At 45.9% G+C, this 19,024-nt stretch overlaps 1 protein-coding gene across 7 annotated transcripts in view; it reads right to left on the reverse strand.

Annotated features, from left to right (window-relative positions):
• RIPOR2 (RHO family interacting cell polarization regulator 2) overlaps positions 1-19,024 on the reverse strand; it is a 70,276-nt gene that overhangs the window by 37,350 nt on the left and 13,902 nt on the right. For 6 of the 7 annotated variants that reach the window (XM_055800884.1, XM_055800880.1, XM_055800879.1 and 3 more), the window contains exon 2: positions 15,712-15,843. The exons of the other annotated variant lie outside the window; for it this stretch is intronic. In XM_055800884.1, the coding sequence (XP_055656859.1) occupies positions 15,712-15,843 (132 nt within the window). The remainder of the gene's footprint in view (positions 1-15,711; positions 15,844-19,024) is intronic. 7 annotated transcript variants of the gene reach the window in all.

Below are 19,024 nucleotides of genomic sequence, written 5' to 3' on the forward strand. Positions count from 1 at the left end.
AAACCACCCTCTCATCCCCATAGACAGGGAATGATCACAAGTGTCCAAAAAAGGAGCCACTTGTGAAGGCCACAAATTTGCAATGCAAACCTTCACAATAAAATATATTTATTAAAGATAAGCACCAGAGCTAGGTGGTGCCTGCATGGCAAACACTCACTGGAGAAAACAAATATGTGGGGAAACATTGTGTGCCGTCCAGTTGTATTTTATTTGTAGTGCTAAGCTGGGCAAATACTCTTTGAGGTGGTGGTATGTGCCATGGCGAGCTACTGCTTCTCCATGGAGAGGACTGCATTGCCCGAGGAGCTGCTTTGTCAGGAATATTTCTGCAGGAGCTCTTCCAGAAATACTTCTTCCAGTCCCAGCATTGCCAGCACTACTGGCAATGTGAAGTTTTCTCTATTGCACAACCAAACCAGCACAGATCTCTCTGTTTCAGAAGTGAGAGCTGCCCCTTGAGACAGGGCAGCCCTCAGAGATACCACCCGGGATGCAGTTAAGGCCAGTTTTCTCCTCTGCTGTGGGCAACAGGTAAGGTGCTCCACTGTCCGTGTCCCTGCTGAGCCCAGGTGCATCGTGTCCAGCTCAGGGCTGAGCCAGTTTAACCAAGCAAGGATAAACCCCTGGGACAGAGATGCTGATCTTGGGCTGGTCAGGGCCATAAGCACCTGTGCTGGGCAGAAACCCATGGCCAGGAGAGGCAGGGAAAGGGAGAGGGTGGGAGCAGGGGGATCGGGATCAGCTGCTCCTTGCAGGGTCAGGAGAAACTGCAGTGAGGATGATCTTTGGCTAACTTATACAGGGATAAACAGGCTCCAGGCACAGCTGGAGATATTTGAGTCTTTGGTCAATGAAAGTCCCAATTTGGCACTATACTCGCACCTAGCTCCTTAAGGCTCTCATCACACTTCTGCAGGGCTGAGCGCTGCTCAGGTTTGCTGGTACCCAGCACTTGGTAGAAGCCACTTTGCAGCTGCCAGGGTCAAACCTCAAATCTCTGTAGATGCTACAGCATCCACCCACGCCAGCTGATATCTGATGGTTCAAACCTCACTGAGAACCAGCTCCTGAGAGACAAAGCACAAACCACCCAACTGCTATCAGGGGTCTGCATGGTTAAGCTCCCTTTGGTTTTGCAAATAACCTTAAGACAGGCTGCATGCTGTATGCTCCCATTTGCATATGAGATTAGCATTAAAAGTTGGGTCCAGAGTGCCAAGGAGCAGAAGATCCCTTACAAGTGTTCACCACTTGCATCATTTGACAGGATGATTAACACACCCCCTGACAGCATCTGGAGACCTAGGAGGGTAGAAGACAAACAACGCTGACAGTCAGAGGAGACTAACTGCGTAAACATCAGCCATTCCTCAAAAAATGAGAGGAATAAAACCAAACTTGAAGCTGAGTGCTAATCATGACCACATTGGCTATAAAAATGTGATTACTTTAGATTCAAAACTCTTGTCAAAATGCTAGCATCTTTCACACAGTGAGTATTTTCTGCATTAATGTGAATGAAGGATGAATGGGTTTCTCTGTGAACAAAATGTCCGTGTCCACCTGTGACAGTGTGCAGACACACTGGAAGTATTTCTGTTTTCTTCTCCTTTGGGGAAATTAAAAAAATTAAGATATTTGGAAAAGGAATTTACTGATTTATTTTCTTTATTTTGCTCAAGCTCTCAGATAGCTTTGCAATGCTTTAGTAGCTCACACTTTCCTCAAGATACCAGAAGGAAATGTGGAAGAAGTGCAGTTGAAATGCAAATTGAAGACCTGCTTTGAGCTACTTTTGCTTTACTTTTGCATAAAATGGTCAAAACTCAGAGCCCAGATAGGCTTGTGCTCTCTATCTATATTATAATCTTGCTGATTAATGTATGTTTAATTTCTGTACAGAAGAAAACTGTGATAAAAGGAGGTAACAGAGTCAGAACTGATGAAATCTCCCAGTTCTGTTCAGTTACTTTTCAATTTTTCAGATTAGAGGTTGACTCTACTGTACAAACACAATCTGTTCCTAAGATTTAAACTTGTGTTGCTGACATCTCAGATACTTCCAACTGACCTCACAAAATCACACCGACTCTGCCTAGCAGCAGCAGCCCCTTAGCCCAGATTCACATCAACAGTGGCTGCATACAGGCACATCAATGGATTATTTAAGATACCTACATCTAGCAACTATACTTTGAGTGATGAGTATTTGCTACATTGTTGTAATATACTTTGTAGAGGGGGATTTGTTTTCCCGCATCTTAAACCATTCACAGGCCTCTGCTATCAACTAAATAAACCTACTGCTGAATTTAATAATACAGTTGTATTCTGATTATACATACAGATGTAGTCACTAGTATAATTTCACTAAGGCTCAGCCCACAAGGACTTACCCAGATCTCTTGCTGACCTGACTGACATCCCTACGGATGAACACCACTAAGGGGATTTTGGTGCTATTCCAATGTAGCAATCAAGTTTCTAAGTCTGCGTTTAGTAGTTATGTGGTATAATGCTACTGTCTTCTAGATACAGTATAAATTTTGCTCTCAATATAAAGCATATTGCACATCTAAAATGGTATTAAATGTGTTTGAGATTGGAGTGATCCACCTCAGCAGTGGATGCAATGAGCATGCTTACTTTTTTTAATCTACATAGCTAATGAACCACTGATGTTTCATTTTCAAAAGTCACCAGTCTGCTTACGGCTAATATAAGCATGTGCTGTGTAGAAGCATAATTGATATAATTAGTACTGCCTGTGCTAAGTGCATGGCAGTTGAATGATGAGCCCATCAGTAAGTGAGGGATAAAGTGAAATCCTATCAGTACTCTTTCCCTGCCCTATTCACTGACAGCTTGTAGCAGGGAATGGCAGATAACTGATGATGTCTCTGTCCCTGGGGAAATAAAAGCCCCCTCTCTCAGCTCTTCTTTCAGTCTGGAAACGGGAAAACAGCTGAACCTGAGCTAATGAGAGGGGAAGGGACCATTGAGCCCATCACGCTCACAGGGCTGGCCTCTCTTCATCACCCTCAGCATGGACTTCCACCTCCCATAATGTCAAAATATTTGATAAACAGCATGGACTTCAGTCCAAGTTAAGAGGGGTGAAATTCAGTCAGAATCACGTTTGCTAAACCTAGACTGACTTTTGCACAGTCCTTTTCTGTTTGCTTTTTCCCCATGACCAATCTGGAGATGATATTTTTTGTTCACCGCATGACAAGGGGAAGCTGGTTTTGCTACATGCGCTAGCGACCGTAAAGCTGCAATAAATATAACAGTAGTGATGGTGGCCTTGATTCCTCCTGTTCTCTCCTTGTAGTAGCTACGGTTATGGCTCTGGGTCTAGGCTTTGCTGTAGGGTGTTAGGGAGCTGTCTGCAGCTGGGGGTTCATGGAGTAGAGGCTTTGAGGACACTTGGGATTATGGATAATGCTTGATTAAATGGGAATGTGGAGTAGGACTCAATGACTGAAAGAAATCTTGATAATCCTTTGTTCCTGTATTACATTTTCGTGCGACACACATTTCAAGGTCCATTCTGGATCTAAGGAGCTGCGGTCCCTACAGTGAGATGGTTTGTATGTTGTTCCTTCGGCTGATCTGTGGTCTGTAGGCTGTCCATTAAAAACTGATGATAATTATTTAGGTTAAGGTAAGCTGAGGGTGTCCACTAAACTGATGCAAGTGCCTGGCTACTGAAGTCAAGTGATCCTGGTTTGCATGCTAGGAACACTTCTTACTTGTAAAGCTGGGGTGTGTCTAACAAATGAACCAGTATCTTCTTGAACAATGAAAGAAAAGAATACATTCCTCTCTCATCTATGTCAAGGTCTATGTTCTGCTTATCAGACTAGCTGACCAGCTTACAAAGGTAAAAGCTTGTAATTGCAGTAAGATCACATTTAGGAGTGTGCATCTACAAAAGAATAAATCCAGCAAGGGAAGAAACCGATTGTGCCCTAGAAGTCATGTCCTTCTCCCAGCCAGCCAATTCTTTCTGCTTTTTACTTACTCATAAATCCAAAGAGCACAACTCAATCCTAGACCTATACAGGCTCAGTTCAATGCTAAGCTCATTCAGTACACCTTCAGCTGGTGTCGCTTGCTTTTGTAGCCTTAAGTCTAGTCATTTCTAATACTTATTTTCCAACTGCTTTCTTCTGACTTAATTGAATCACCCTGGCAATACGAAGCCAGCATGGCCAGTAGCCCAAATAACCACCTGGAATTTATGGTTTCCATGTTCCCTAGACTCCTAGAAGGCACAGAGGTATGCATCTTGGATGAAAATGCGGACATTCTTGTGGATGGTTTTCTAATATAAAAATTTGACAATAATATATGGGTAGGAGTGCTCAGGAGCATTATAAAAACTTTCACAAGAGATGTAATTATTGCACAAGGTTTTTACACTTTCAGGACAAAAGCTTTTAGGCATTAGTGCACAGGCTTATAATTCCTGGATGTGTCAGGAGTATTTCTGTGGGATGGGATCTCCTGGAAGCACCCGTAAAAGACTGTCTTCCATTGGCCATTGGATTACATGAATTATGACTTTCATGGCACGTTTTATGCTCCCAGTGATTGGGCTGGTCCTTCCTCACACAGGGTAGCACTTGCCAGAGTTGTACAGACATGTGAGCTCCATCTGAAGAACTATTCTTGGTTGCCAGAACATAATCATGTGCATTTGTTCCATCAAAGTCCAAGGCTATGAGATATTCCTAAATAGCAGCATATGGCTATACTGACAAGCACACTTCCCAAGCCTTCATCAGCCAGTGAAAGGCCAACAGATCTGTGAGCTTCAAACGTTAATTTTAGCGTACAGAAAGAGAGCGACGTGGGCTTACCAGCATGGCTACCGAGAGTAGTAACGCACAGAGAAGGAGCTGCAGCAGAGATGGCTCCCTATCCTTCAAATGGGAGATTTGGGAGCACCCAGGTCCCATTGGTAGCCATGTATTCCTGCCCCAGCACAGGGAGGCAAACTTCTGCCCTATCTCTTCCAGCAGCAAGAATCCCATTTTAACCCACTGCAGCTCACTGGCAGGCTGGGATGGGTCTCTTCCCCAGCCATGGACATCCAAGCCTCACCACCAACTATCCAGCAGGATCTCTCTGAAGGTTTGTTCTCCCTTTTTGCTGGTGGATTTATCTGCATCAGTAACACCTGCAGTGATTCTTTCTTTTATTAGTTGTTTTCCAATACCTTCAGTTTGGGTGGATTCAGTTTTTACAATGCACAAAGAAGTATTTACGCAACTCATGCATCTTTTATCACTCTACTTAAGCCCATAGCTGGGAGCTTTACTTTGTCATGCAGAAATCCCTGTGAGTGAGCACAAGGCACAGTTACCTGTTTCTAATAAACGAAAATGTTAGCTTTGGGTATTTTGGTACCAAATTTTAGCTTTTGTTTCAAATAATATTATTCCCAAGACTTGATACTAATAGCAAGACTTGTACTTTATGGTCTCATTTCCGTAAAAACATATTTTATGTTGTATGTAAGGACATTTTCAACTTAAATGCTACAGTATTTGCTAGCTCATCACTAGACACCCTGAGCAGAAACACAAATTGTCTGCCATCTGGAATAGCTCATGCTGTTTGTTCTGTTCCTCCTACCCAAACTGGATGAAGTACATAAAGCAAAAAGCAATAGTAACAGTAAGAAAAAAGCTAAAAATCCAGGTCAATAGCAAAAAAAAAAAAAAAAAAAAAAAAAAAAAAAAAGGTAAAGAATATGTAGCTGTAAATGTATAGGACCTGATGCCTGATACTCCCACTGCAATATAGCTCCATAAATTCAGGAAGCATCGGTTGCCTTTCACACCAGCCTAGGTGCCAAAGTCAGCGTGGGGACTTTTAACTTCATATTTTATTTTTACTGTAAGCCATGCCTTTGGCTAACTCTTGTCACCCCACTAGCACAGAAATAATGACTGGTGGTGGCTAAGGTAAAAGCAGCACCCCAGAAGTCTTGCACCACAGTTAGCTTTCTTCCTGCCTCTTTTGTAGCTACCCTTTCACCAGAGCTCTGGGTACATGCTCCGTTTCCTCTGCCGGTGAGCCACGAACGGCCCTTCCAGCTGCTTAACCTCCCCTCAGAGAAGCCCCTACAGCATCACTCCGTACCCTCGGTAGAGCACATGCCAAAAAGATAAGGAGAGGGAAACGCGAGTGATTTCACTGTCGTAAACTTGAGGAAAATACATTTGATCCTAAATGGCTCCTGCACGTGACAGATGGGTTCGTGGTAGCTGACCTCCTTTTTTTCCAGTTCCAACATTTGTTTTGCGCTGGCAGCTGGAAAGAGCGTGCGCACGAGCCTGTGCAGTGCCCTCCCCAACGCCATTCCCTTACCACGCTAGAAACACAGAGCAATCATATTCAGCTGGCATCAGTGTAGATAAGGAAGATTTGGTCTGTTACAGTATGTATTAGTGTGGCTGAGGGATCAGAATCTGGCTGTCTAATTAGATTTGACGTTCATTCATTTCAAACCCACCCTGGTATGCAGAATTATCTTTGATTAGAAGTCAACTCCAATTCTACTCATCACTGATTATTCTTTATGTAAATTAAAGATTTAATTAAAAACAAAGCCCCCCTGCCATTCAAGTGCCAACAAATAATCTACAGAAAGATAATTTCTGCAAAACAACTGAGAACGATCTTCCCGTGCTTTAAACCCGCTTCCACCAAATCCGTAAACAGTGGTTCAGTGCAAGTGACCTGCACGCGTAGTGGATTGCACTGTCATTTCGGCAGTGCTATGTAGTAGTAAAGGTGGAGAGCTTGGTGCTACTCTGTTATGTATCCCTATATTAGGAGATCAACTACAAGGAGCGATCTTGTGAGAAGTAGTAAGACTAACAGGATGCAAAACAGGCTGTGGGAATTAGTCTGTCTAGCAGCAGCCAGCCTGACTACTTCTCTGCCTCTTTTGGCATATGCTGCTGAGCACTGCCCGGCTGACCACATGCGATGGAAGGAATTGCAATTTCTCAGCTCAGATCATACAAAGCAATCAACCTACTCTGCACTTTTGCAAGCATCAGCAGCAGGGGAGGCCTAGGAAACCATGGGTGGTGCTGGTGGTTTCCCTTGTCCCTTACCGACCAACAGGGACATTTGGACGAGTCCATGAGTAAGACCTGAGAACAGGTCGGGTAAATCCTCCCTGATGTCAATAGATGCAACTCTAGTCGGAGTATTTTGGCAAAATCCATGATGACTCTGAGCAGTGACCTAAATTTGTATGTCAAGTGTAAGCAGTAGAGTGGCTTCGCTTTCTCAGACTGTAAGTGATGAACATAAAAACCTTCTCACTGGCAGGAGAGAAAAGCAGCGATCCAGCAGTGTTTAATATAAAATCATCCTTAAGAGTGCTCTTTCTTTTATTACTTTGCACCAATATTTCTGCTGTTTACAACCCTCATTTAATGCAGATGGCAGCAGCATAGGCAAGGACAGCAAGCTTAGGATACTACCTCTTTGCAACTGCTGGAAAGTAAACGCATCAAGTAAACTTGTGTAGGTTGGTTTAGATAACCAGCGGGCTGCTCCAGAGGTTATTTGTTTCTCTTCAGCCAAGAGAGACAAACTTTAGCTGTACTTGGTATCCACTCCAGGTATGCTCTAATATAAGCATGAGTGAGCTAAATTAAACAAATAAAACAGGCTTTTCATCCCTGAAAGGAAAGTAAAACATCGTTGTTGTCAAACCCTTTCAGTCTCTAATGAGATACAAATGCTTTGCTGCTCCTCTTTAAATACTTGGGATTAGGGTGACTTAAAACGCCTTGGATATTTATATGATCTTTCTATTTTGAGGGGTGTATTAATGGCAAATAGCTCACTAAAATCTAGTTGAAGATACATCACTACATGTTTTAGGACAGAAGATCTTGAAAGCTGGATGTTCTTGTCCATATATGAGCATTGTAGCAATGGATTTATTTAATCTTTTTGACACCTCACAAGTGTGGCCATTTCAAGAGCATTGCCATAAAAGTCCTGTGTTACTTCACTTATATTTGGCTATAGCATGTGTCTGAAGCTCTTTTCTAGTACATCACTGTACAACACTGTTCATGCTCAATCAAGAGAGGCTGTGCGCTCTGATATAACTCTTGTCTCTTGGCTTCGGTTCATTTAAATCCAAACCTTGAAACTTGTGCTAGAGAAGATCTTTCATACATGAGTTTTACAACTTTTATTTAAAGCTGTGGCAGAGGTTATTCTTCTTCTAGCTGAAGTATTTTCATCTTTAAAAACTCTTAAAGGTATAGGAGACAGCAGTGCATATCTAACACCACCAAACAGCCTAAACTTCCCCCGAACCACCACCATCTTCTCTAGCCAGGATCATTAAAGGACCCTGACATTCAAGATCAGGTGGACGAGGCTCTGAGCAACCTGATCTAGTTGAAGACGTCCCTGCTCATTGCAGGGGGGTTGGACTGGATGAACTTTAAAGGTCCCTTCCAACACAAACCATTCTATGATTCTGTGATTCTCCGTATAGAAAAGCTGTTCCCTCTGGAATCTGCAAGGGCTTTCTGCTCCTTGGGGCAGAGGAGGTTACACTGAGCAACTGCTGGCACAGATCTGGCTTCATCCAGTTAGCGCTCTCCCACACAGCTACTGGGCATGGTTTGGGAAGCAGCATGGGCCAAGGACTATTCCCAAAGCAGTCTTCACAGTCTTCATTCTTTTGGAGGACAAGGGGGTTTAATGCACAGATACAAGCTGGTCTGTGACTGTTGTCATTAATGCCTGAGAACAATCCCAAATTCCCATCATTTACTGTCACGGACACAGCCAATGCAACCTGAAGAAACCCTTAAATGTATGGGAAGTAGATTTAGCCAGGTTAAATTGGTAAATTTAATCTGTAGTGGACATTAAAAAAAGAAATCTTGAGTTTAAAACGTCATATGCTCCAGCCATGCTACAGGATTAGTTACCACTTGAGTCTTTTAGACACAGAGACACTATGGATAAACCCACTGTGGATTGAACAGATCTGACAGCGTGTGTTGTCACTGAACTACAAGGTAATTATCTTGCATAACCTTCCATTGCACAAATTAAGGCAGCACGCATCTCAGCACAGCCCTGCTTTTCCACAGTCTGCCATTTAAAGGAAAAGCCCATCAGGGCCATCACAGGTTAATGACAAGCTTATAGGAATGACCCTGTAGCTTGTCCTCTGCTGCCCTCCCACTCTCTTCTCCTTTCCTTCTCTGTTGAGATTTCTGCATTTTCCAATTCACATCATAGTAATGGACCATCATTCTGGGTATAGGAAAAGGAGGATATAATGATTTTATGTGATGGAAAACTATTTTGTACTTCTGCCAATGGAAGCAATTGTCTTCCTCACCTGGTCGCAGCACAACATGCCCGTGAGAAATACAGTGGCTGGAGAAATCATGCATACAGCATTCAGTGTATGCCTACATAGGAGCTGTTACACTGGATCTACCAGTGCTGCCTTCTCTACCAGGAAGAAGGAGGATTATTTTCTTTTTAAGGGTAGAGCCAGGAAAGAATGGGAAAAAAGCAACTCCTTGCTGGATAATTGCAGATGAAAAGCCACCTAACCTTCAAGGAGCTGCTGCTTTCAGCGTAGGGCAGGGAAGTCAAATATATTGCCAGCGTTTCCAGTGAAGCACCTGCGTGCATGGAAACAAGGCTCTGTGGTCCAGCTGCCATCTAGGGAGCTGATGGCAACATCTCCCTCTGATTTCAAAGAAAGCAAAACCATAGAATATGCAGGCAGAATTTTAAGCTGATTATTCTCCAGCCTCAGCTAAAGTCTTAGCATTTTTAATATGGCTTCAGTTTGGTTTTGTGTAGCATAGACATCTTAGCATTTCCAGCTCTTGGCTGTATTAATGTGAACATATAATAAACTAAAGGTTTACCTCTGTTTACTTCAGCGACCGTCTATTCTTATAAGATTTTGTGTAGGTCTAAATAGACGTGGCCTGAGCGTGTTACACGGAATTCAGGAAAAAGCCTTATGGTTCAAAAAGCACATCATAGCCAATTGCTTCCTACCCCACAATGATCTCTGTGTGAAAACCCAGAACTAACAAAATGGTGTTTTGCGGATGTACTGAACAAGACAAGGAAAGGGCAGTCAGTCATGCAGGACTTGATACATTATACACTTAATTGAGCAGTGGCATTTTTTCAACAGCATCACCACCCACAGACATGCTTGTATGGTTGGGAAAGTGCAGAGGGATAGCTGTTGCTACCACAATCCAGGGATACTTGCAGGGAGGAGTGGAGAAAAAGGTGTCTCTGTACCCAGGGAAGTCTCCAGCCAAAGACTATTTGTGGGGATGTTACTGCACAAAGCTGTAGCATACTTCTCTACCTCTGTACCACAATTAAGGTTTTAAAAGCAAACATTTTTAAACTAAACATCAACAGAGGATGTCAAGCTGTTTAATTGCGGAAAAGGCCCTTTCCCTCATGCTATATGGTTAGAAAACACATCAGACTTCGAATACAGAGCTACATCAACCACCCTGCCTGCCTGAGGCAGTACCACAGACCCATGCCACCATCTCTGTCCCAAGCACAAGCCCCACTCCCCAAGGTTTCTGAGGCATCTTCAAGGGGTACATTCACTACAGACCATGTTTTTGGCCTCTGTTTTGCCTCAGTCTTGCAGCAAGTGCAAGATAAATTCGACAAAGAAGAAAGACACCTCACTGAGGGACAAATCAAGCTGGTTTGGCTGCTCTGACAGTGAGATGATAATTTGGGGAAGGAGAAAGGAAGTTGTGGTGTTCAACCTTGCCCCCTCTGCTGAAACACGGACCTCCTGCAGCTCTTTGCAGGTGCTTATTTGCCTGTCTCTGACAGATTTCACTGTAAATGGGTTCCTTCCTTTGGTCAGCTCCAATAGACAGGTTTAAATAGTAATGGTAGGGTCGGTCTAGCCTGGTCTTTTGTAGAGGTGAAGGCACCTGCTAAAACCAGAAACTCAGTGATGACTAGATAGATTTTCTCTCCTGCAAAGCTTTTTTGATGGCTTAAAGTTTCCCCGATGGTGATGTTTTCAGGACGAAGTCAAGTCTGACAAATCCCTGGGTGTTGCAGCTAAATTTGTTTTTTGAATTAAAAAAAAAAAAATAATAATGGTTCCTTGCGGAAGGGATTATTTGAAGCAGATCTGGTGTCACTGAATGATTACCAGCAGGCTGCCTGACCTGGGAAGCTCTAGCTGCTGCAGCTAATCGGGCAGTTTGAGGGCTGGGAGAGAGGGCAGGGTGTGAGCACTGGGACAGCAGTAATGAGGTGGCTGGCTCTGCCAGCCAAGGTCAGCTTACTGGAGGCATCAGAGACTGGAGAGCTTCTGATGCTTTAAAAGGGCTGGAAGATAAAATGTATTATTGTGACTACTTCATGTGTTGCGCTGGTTCCAGGGAACTGTCAGCTTCAATTTGTTCCTTCCATTGAGAAGAAGAAAGATGCTCACATACTTCTGTGCTAATACATCATTTCTTTTGTGTGGTTGGGGAGTAAAAATTACAGGATACCCTTGTAACATAAAAACACAGCAGAAAAAGAGAACTCTAGGGAAAAAAAATCAGTTAGTTCTTGCGTCATGCTTAGAGGACTTGCTTCTTATTGAGGCCACTGGGTGCAGAGCCTGGATACAAAGACCAAGGCATGGCCTGTGCTTGTGGCTGCCAGAAAACAATTCACAAACACCCAAGGGACCTGGTCTTCTCTGCACCTCCCAGTTGAGTACTGGGACCTGTTTTTTGATCAGGGCTGGGATACAGCCAGTTCCTGGAGCCTTGCTCAAGGTTCCCACTCCCTAATTAACCTGGATGTGGCCAGGGAGGGGGGGGGATCCTCTTTCTTCCCAACAGCACCAGACCCAGCAGCAAAGATATTTCAAAGCTAGAGTCGGAGAGCCAAAACTCAGGGGACTGAATCTAAATCTGTACCTGTAGTGAGAGGAGGAATAATTGTTTTTAACTAAAACAGGACAGATTCAGACTAGATATAACAAAGACATTTTTTATGATGAGGGTGGTGAAACACTGGAACAGGTGGCCCAGAGAGGTGGTAGATGCCCCATCCCTGAAACAGTCAAGGTCAAGTTCAACAGGACACTGAGCAACCTGATCTCATTGGAGATGTCCCTGCTCATGCAGGAGGGCTGGACTAGATGACCTTTAAAGGTCCTTCCCAACCCAACCCATTCTATGATTCTATGAAAGCTGAGATGAAACTACTGCCCGCTTGCAGTAAAACAAGAGCTCAAGGTGCCCTGGGAAGCAAACAAGCAGTGCTCGCCTGCTGGAGGAGGCTCGACCAGGTTTTAGCATGGCAGCTGTCTCTAGGTTGCCAAGTGGGGGTAAAACCAACTCCCAGAAAGGATTACGTAGTACCTGCTGCTTTCTTTCCCCTTGAAATGCCTGCCTGGAGAGGGGTCAGAGCACCAGCTTTGGAAGATGGGACGGGGCAGGAATAAGCCTGTCCTAGCCCAGCCACACAACCCACCTGGCTGCAGGTAAGCGAGGGCATGAGCAACATTTGCACCCAGGAGCAGACACAAAGCTGCTCAGCAGCTGTGGCCAGGAAAAGACACAATTTCTGCTTTGATATGGGGTATGCAGGGAAGGACAGCCGTGGCTTCCCAGCCTCAGCTAAACCATTCCTGACGTTAGCCAGAGAGATATAATATGTTCCAGTTTATTGCATCTAGGGTTGGCTCCCACTGCTACTCTTCTTCCAGCCCTCTCACAGGGAGTTGGCAAAGCCCATCCTGCCATTCCTCCTCCAGCTGCCCAGCTCCTTTGCACACAGACTGCCCTCCTGTCTTGCTCCGGTAAAATTTAATTGTCTGCAGGACAGCGAGGGAAACAAAGATGCTGGCAACTTTGCTACAGGGAGGAAATTAAATTCTCATTTACACTGTCGCACATCCGAAGTAGAGCCACCACAGTTTGTGAAGTTCCCCAGAGCAAAACTGCTTCTGCTGTCAAAAGACTTTAAATTTTATTTTAAATTCACGGTGGGCCCAATTCTTTCTCTCTGCCTTCTAAAAGGGCAAGCACATCTCGGAGTCAGTGAGACAATCTGTGCAAAACTGGTGAGGAAAAAAATAGTCAGTGCATGCTCCTGCTGATTAATTTTGAAAATGTCTGCTGAGAAACTTCTTTAACAGCCTCCCTGGCAGAAGAGCAGCGAGCACTGGAAGCTAAGTGAACAAAACAGTAACCTCCGAGCTCCTGCAAAGCAGGAAAATAACGAGTTTTCTTCCCATTGTGTTATCCAAGAGTCATTCAGGAACCACAAGGCTTGGAAGCAATGCAACAAGCCCCTATCCAATACTAATTCATGTCCCAGCCCTCTTTAACAAGCCAGTACCAGAAGCATGCGTTCAGGCATCGCTCTCCTCACTTCCCTCCCTCCCTGCTTTCAGCTGATGCTCTGTGCTGGCTGAACGGCCACAGGCACAAGCTCCTTATCTCCCCACTGCTTGCAGCTTAGCTCGACTCATGAAAACTACCCCAGTAAGTGGGTTGTCCATGAGCAGCTTGTCAGTGCCACATGTATAGCATTGAGGGGAAAAAAAAAAAAAAAAAGCCAGACCAGCCATCCCTTTTTTGGGAAAAGCCAATGCTGCCTTTAGTTTTCATTCCCACTTCTTCCCAGCGGGGAAGCAAGGCAGGCAGCTTTCCCCAGAACCGGACCTTTTGCAACAGCATGCTTTGTCTGGAATTACCTTTCTGCTTGCTCAGGTTTAAAAATATCAAAGAGCAAAAGGTAACCCTGCATGGTGTGTGAACGTGCTGCTGTGAGTTTTGAGGCTGTGCCTTGTACCCTCTTACTCTGAATGTCTGTTCTGTGATACAGGTGAATGAAATGGTCATGTGCCTTGAGACCACAAGGAGGTAAAGCAGCCTTCTCACTTAGGGATGCTCCTTCACAAACCACAGTTCTCTCCTTGCGCATTCCCAAGTGTTTAAGAAATATTAATTCTGCTACAGAAAAACCTCTAAGATATAGCTGTACTGTCATTCCAGAGAGGAGCAGAGACACAGAAAAGCTAATTGTTCTGTTCCTTAGACAGGATCCTGGAAAGGAATTCAACCTGTTGCTTCTTGAAAAGAAAAACAAAAATCCAAACCCCCCAAAGCCCACACCTTATCAAGAAAGTGCTGCTTGGACATCAAAAGTTAAACCAGCATGGGGTTGTGGATGTTGGGATTTTACAAGTCCACATTGCACAAGTGTTTATCTGTGCTTGCAAGCAGCAGACATCTTAAGTGACTGTCCTAGTGATTTAGTTACTGGCTGAGAAAATGCTGAATTTATGGAAGAAAAAATAGATTTTGCTGCCTTTAGACTCCCACTGTGTGATATATACCCACCCACGCTTAGTTAAGTGTGGAACAATCTGTCATGTTTGCCCATTATGGTTATAAAGCAGAGCTTCTAACCCATCCCAGCGAATACCTTCCTCGAGTCTGGCCACAATCACAGAATCATAAAATCATTTAGGTTGGAAAAGACCTTTCAGATGATCAAGTCCAACTGCTAACCCAGGACTGCCAAGCCCACCACTAACCCGTGCCTCTAAGCACCACATCTACGTGGTTTTTGAACAATAAACTGGACCACACTGTATCTCTTCTTGGTGTGTGAAGATCTCAGAGATGGCTGGGCAGGGAACACAGAAATCTTCCAGGAAAGACACCTTCCTCCAGCCTTGTTCCTCAAGCCTCCTGTTTGGGTACGCTCCCACTCGTGTTTACTCAGGAGAGGGATGTTTGTGAAACCTAATTAGCCACTGGAGAAGATGAAGATAATGTTTCTGTTTGGGAGTATGTCCCCTGCCCTGGGCTCCAGCTGTGTGACAGCAGCTCAAACACGGTAATTAAGATGAGTGTGACTGAATGGATGGCCAGGTTAATGAACACAGAAATTACACTGAAAATACATTCAGCTCTTTCCAGGGAGATGTTTGAAAGGGTGCAAAGGCAGAATGGCCACACGCATGCAAACACACACACACAGTTTCCAGAAAGCTTTTTGAAACTTTGAATGAGAGGCAGCAGAACGCTCAGTTACCGCAGCAATGGAAAGGTCAGTCACAGGATTAGGATGACCTTTTGTAACCAGGCCAGTCAAAGGTAAACTGAAGTGCAATGCCAGTGCGTAATATGTTTGCATCAGTTCTTGGGAATGAGCCAGAGGCTGAAAAGAAAACTTAAGAGGGTCTAAGCTTTCCTCCAACCAGTAATACCATAAAAGCTCACTGGAAATTGAAAAAGACCTGAGGAAACGCTGAGACTTTTTTTTTTTGATGGAAACCAGGCTGAGCACTTCCCCGCGCTATGGGAAAACATTAACCCAGTTCCCCCGCGCAGCTTTTCACATCCCTCAGCGCACACCCACGGCTCAGGCTTCCTCCGCATTCCCAGCCCCACAGCCTCACACAAGAAGCCCGGCAGCAGCCCCTGTCCCCTCCTCAAAGACCTGTCACCGCACAGCCCCCGCGGCCGGCGGCAGCGGCGAGGGGACGGGAGCCGCTGCCCTGCAGCCCCCGGGCTCCGCTCGGCCGCGTCCAGCCTCGGGAGCGGGGACACCCCCCACCCCCGTTTGCGCCCCCTCCCCGCCCCGAGCCCGGCCCGGTACCTGCTGCTGCCGGCGGGGCCGCCCGCGCCCTCCGCGGCTCACAGCGCGCCCCGGGACGCCGCTCGCTCGCCGCCCAGCGCTCCTCGGGCACCGCGGCGCCCCATCCCCGGGGCAGCGCCCGCCGCCAGAAAACTGGTAACAATAACAGTAATTACAAATAAAAATTAAAAAATTTAAAATAAAAAAAAAGAAGGAGGAGGCGCTGGGGCAGCCCGTCTCCGATCGCAGCGCACCGCCGCTCTAGCAGCGAGCGCCGCCGCTGCCGGCTTTTCCTTGCGGAGCTGCGGGAGGGAGGAGAAGGAGGAGGGGGGGGGGAGGAGGAGGGGGAGGAGGAGGAGGCGCTGCTGCGCGGCGCTGCGCGGCCGCGGCCCGCCCCCGCGGGCGCTGCGGGGCGGCGCGGTGCCGTGCGGTGCGGGGCGGTGCGGGGCGGAGGGGGGCGGCCCCCCGAGCGCGGTGCGGAGCGGTGCCGTGCACCCCGCGGGCGGGCTGGAGAGGTGCGGAGGGGTGCGGAGCTCCCCGCGGGCGGTGCGGTGCGGGACCCCCACGGGCTCCCCCCTGATCGCCCCGGCGGGATGCGGCGGAGCCGGTGGCCCTGCACCTTTTCGGGGAGCGGCGGTGGCGGCTGGGCTCTTGCGCTTTTTCATTCAGCACTTGTTGCCTCTGGGACGGTTTGGCCAACAGATGAGGCAGCCGCAAAACGGCTCCGCTCATTCCCGCGGGGAACAGTGCGGGGAACAGACCGCCCTTCCCCGCGGCCGGTGGGCTACTTGCTGCAGCCCCCGACGCCTTCAGCAGTGTGCGCAAAAACAGGCTCTAAATTTGGGCATTGGGAGACCTGAAGGCGGCAGTTAAAGGTGGAGCGTGTAAATGAAAGATCATGGCAAAGAATGGACCTTACATTTCTTTCTTTGAGCATCTTTCCTCTACTAGCCCACGAAAAAAGAAAAAGGCAGGACTGCTGTGTTTTCCCAGAGACTGTAGGGTATTTTCCTCAAATTCAGTCTTCCTTTCAAAATGTATAGTCGTGTTTAGTACAGATACATCTCTTTACAGAAATGAGAATTCTGCATATATTTATTGCTGCCCTTAGGACTTCTCCATTTCTCTTCTGCAGCTTTTTTTCATACTGGACTTATCATCAGGCATCACTCAACAGAAGTACCAAACAGCCATGTCATATTTTCTATATGATTTGCAGTTCCTTTTCCAACATCTAAAGCTGTTACAGAGTCCTTCAACAAGCTCCCCCTTCTGCTGCTGGGTTTTTTTGTTTGTTTGTTTTGTTGGGGTTTTTTTCGGTGCGGGGGGGGGGGGGGGGGGGGGGGGGGGGGGGGGGGGAGAGAGGGAATTCCTGGCAGGTCTGGGAGGTTGGTAAATAGACACAATTTGGAAGGTGGCTTGAGGAGGCAATACTGATACCCTTCCCTGCATATCTGTGTCTTTCCCCGTTTGAGTCAGAATAGGTGGACTCACCCCTCCAAATGCAAAGGTTTTTCATAGGGCGCACAGACTGGTCACACAGGGGATGAGACTGGGTGGAGAAGTTTAGGAAATGACAACAAAGAAAAAGAGCTGGGGTTTCACAGAGCATTGCGTATGGAAAGAAAACCCTCACTGAATAAAAAACCCAACCTGTCAATTCCAGCTGACCTATCACCTTAAGTAATTTTCAGCAGTAATAATGAACATGTGTTATTTATGTTGTATGCTGAAAATAAACAGCACCCTGTAGCCTTTGGAAGTGGAAACGAGAGAAAATGACTGCAGATTTAGTAAAAGCAGAAAAGGATGCTCTTCACTGTGGCATGCAGGCCTCTGGGGCCTATGGGCGTTTCTGATTCAGGTAGGCTCTACAAGCACTCAAGGCAGCGGTGTTTCCAGAGGCACCCTCTTCTCCGCTGGAAAAAGTGTAGGGGCTGCTGCCAACGCAGTGCTAGTGCTGTAGCTCCAAGGTGAAATTTTTAGGGTGACCTTTCTCTATGTCTGACTGAATTGACTACACCCCTGTTTCATGTGTTTCCATAGGACGTGAACTCTGAGGCCAAGGCGGAGAAGTTGCTTTCTGGAAAAAACAGCTGTGCGCTTCGGGCTGTGGAATGCCAGGGGAAGAGGAGAGGAAATATTTGTGGCAATGCTGAAAGCTATAAATGTCTCATCATGCATACTTAATACGCTTTTGAGTCTGTTTCAGCCTTTTAGGGGGCGGCAGCTCTCACTGTGGAAGCCTGGTTAATTTATTAAAGGTTTTTCAGTGCCATATACTAATTGCAGCATCTTACTTCAACCTTGAGCCTCCAACAGTAGTTCTTGGCAATTACTCTATGTGTAACCCATGTACACAAATTCCCTCTGGCCCTTTTGATGTTATCTCGCAGAAGATTTTTTAAACTTAAGGTTGCAGATGCAAAAACCTCATTCATTTGCAACCTCCTCTTTCAAGGAAATATTCTGTATCCTATATATTTGCATGTGCTAGGTATGTATGAGCTGTTTCTCGTGGTTTCTCAATATAGTTTTGCATAGCAAATGCAGAGAGCTGATTTCCTCCTCTCTGTCACTCCAACCTCACACACATTCCCACTTCCCTGCTCCCAGTGCTTGCTGAAACTGCTGGGAGACTGAGTAGGTTTACAGATGCTCTAGATAAAATCTTTGCCCCACTTAGTCCTTCCGGACATGTATTCATCCTGACATGCATGCTTTTGAAAGGCTCGGGTAGGTCATTCCACGTGTGTCTTGTTTTGCTAATTCAGTGGAAAATGCCAGAGAGCTCTGCCTCCGTCCATAATTAGGCAGGAACCGAAGCTGCCATTGTATTGTGGCTGTGATCATGCTACTACTCCTATAAATTATTCACTGTATTGCAGTGTAATCTGCTGTTATGTTAAAAATAGGTCAGCATGAATGTCCCCAGTGAAATTTCTCAGTGACAACAGCTGATTCCAGCTTTGTCTCCAGAAAACGGTGACCTTTCCAAACCAGTAATTGCCAATTATGCTGTACTTCCATCTCCCTGCCAGCTCCGGTGCACCTTCACAAACACATTCCTAGCAACGGTAACCCCACATTATACTTGAGACAACTAAGCCAGAGTTCCTAAATTACCTGCTGGACTTGGCCAGAGCACTTTCCTTTTATTAGCCTTTGCTCCCAGGCCAAAGAGTAAATCAGGATTATCACAGAAGAGATTATAGTCTGAGAATGCCTAAATGCTCTACTCCTCCCAGGAACCTGGAAGGCTTCTTGCAAGGGCTGAGCAGGATTTTCTGGCTGATATGCATCACTTACACATCACGCTGGCGGGTAGATATAA

This window comes from Falco peregrinus, chromosome 3 (genome assembly GCF_023634155.1).
Source record: "Falco peregrinus isolate bFalPer1 chromosome 3, bFalPer1.pri, whole genome shotgun sequence".
NCBI lineage: Eukaryota > Metazoa > Chordata > Aves > Falconiformes > Falconidae > Falco > Falco peregrinus.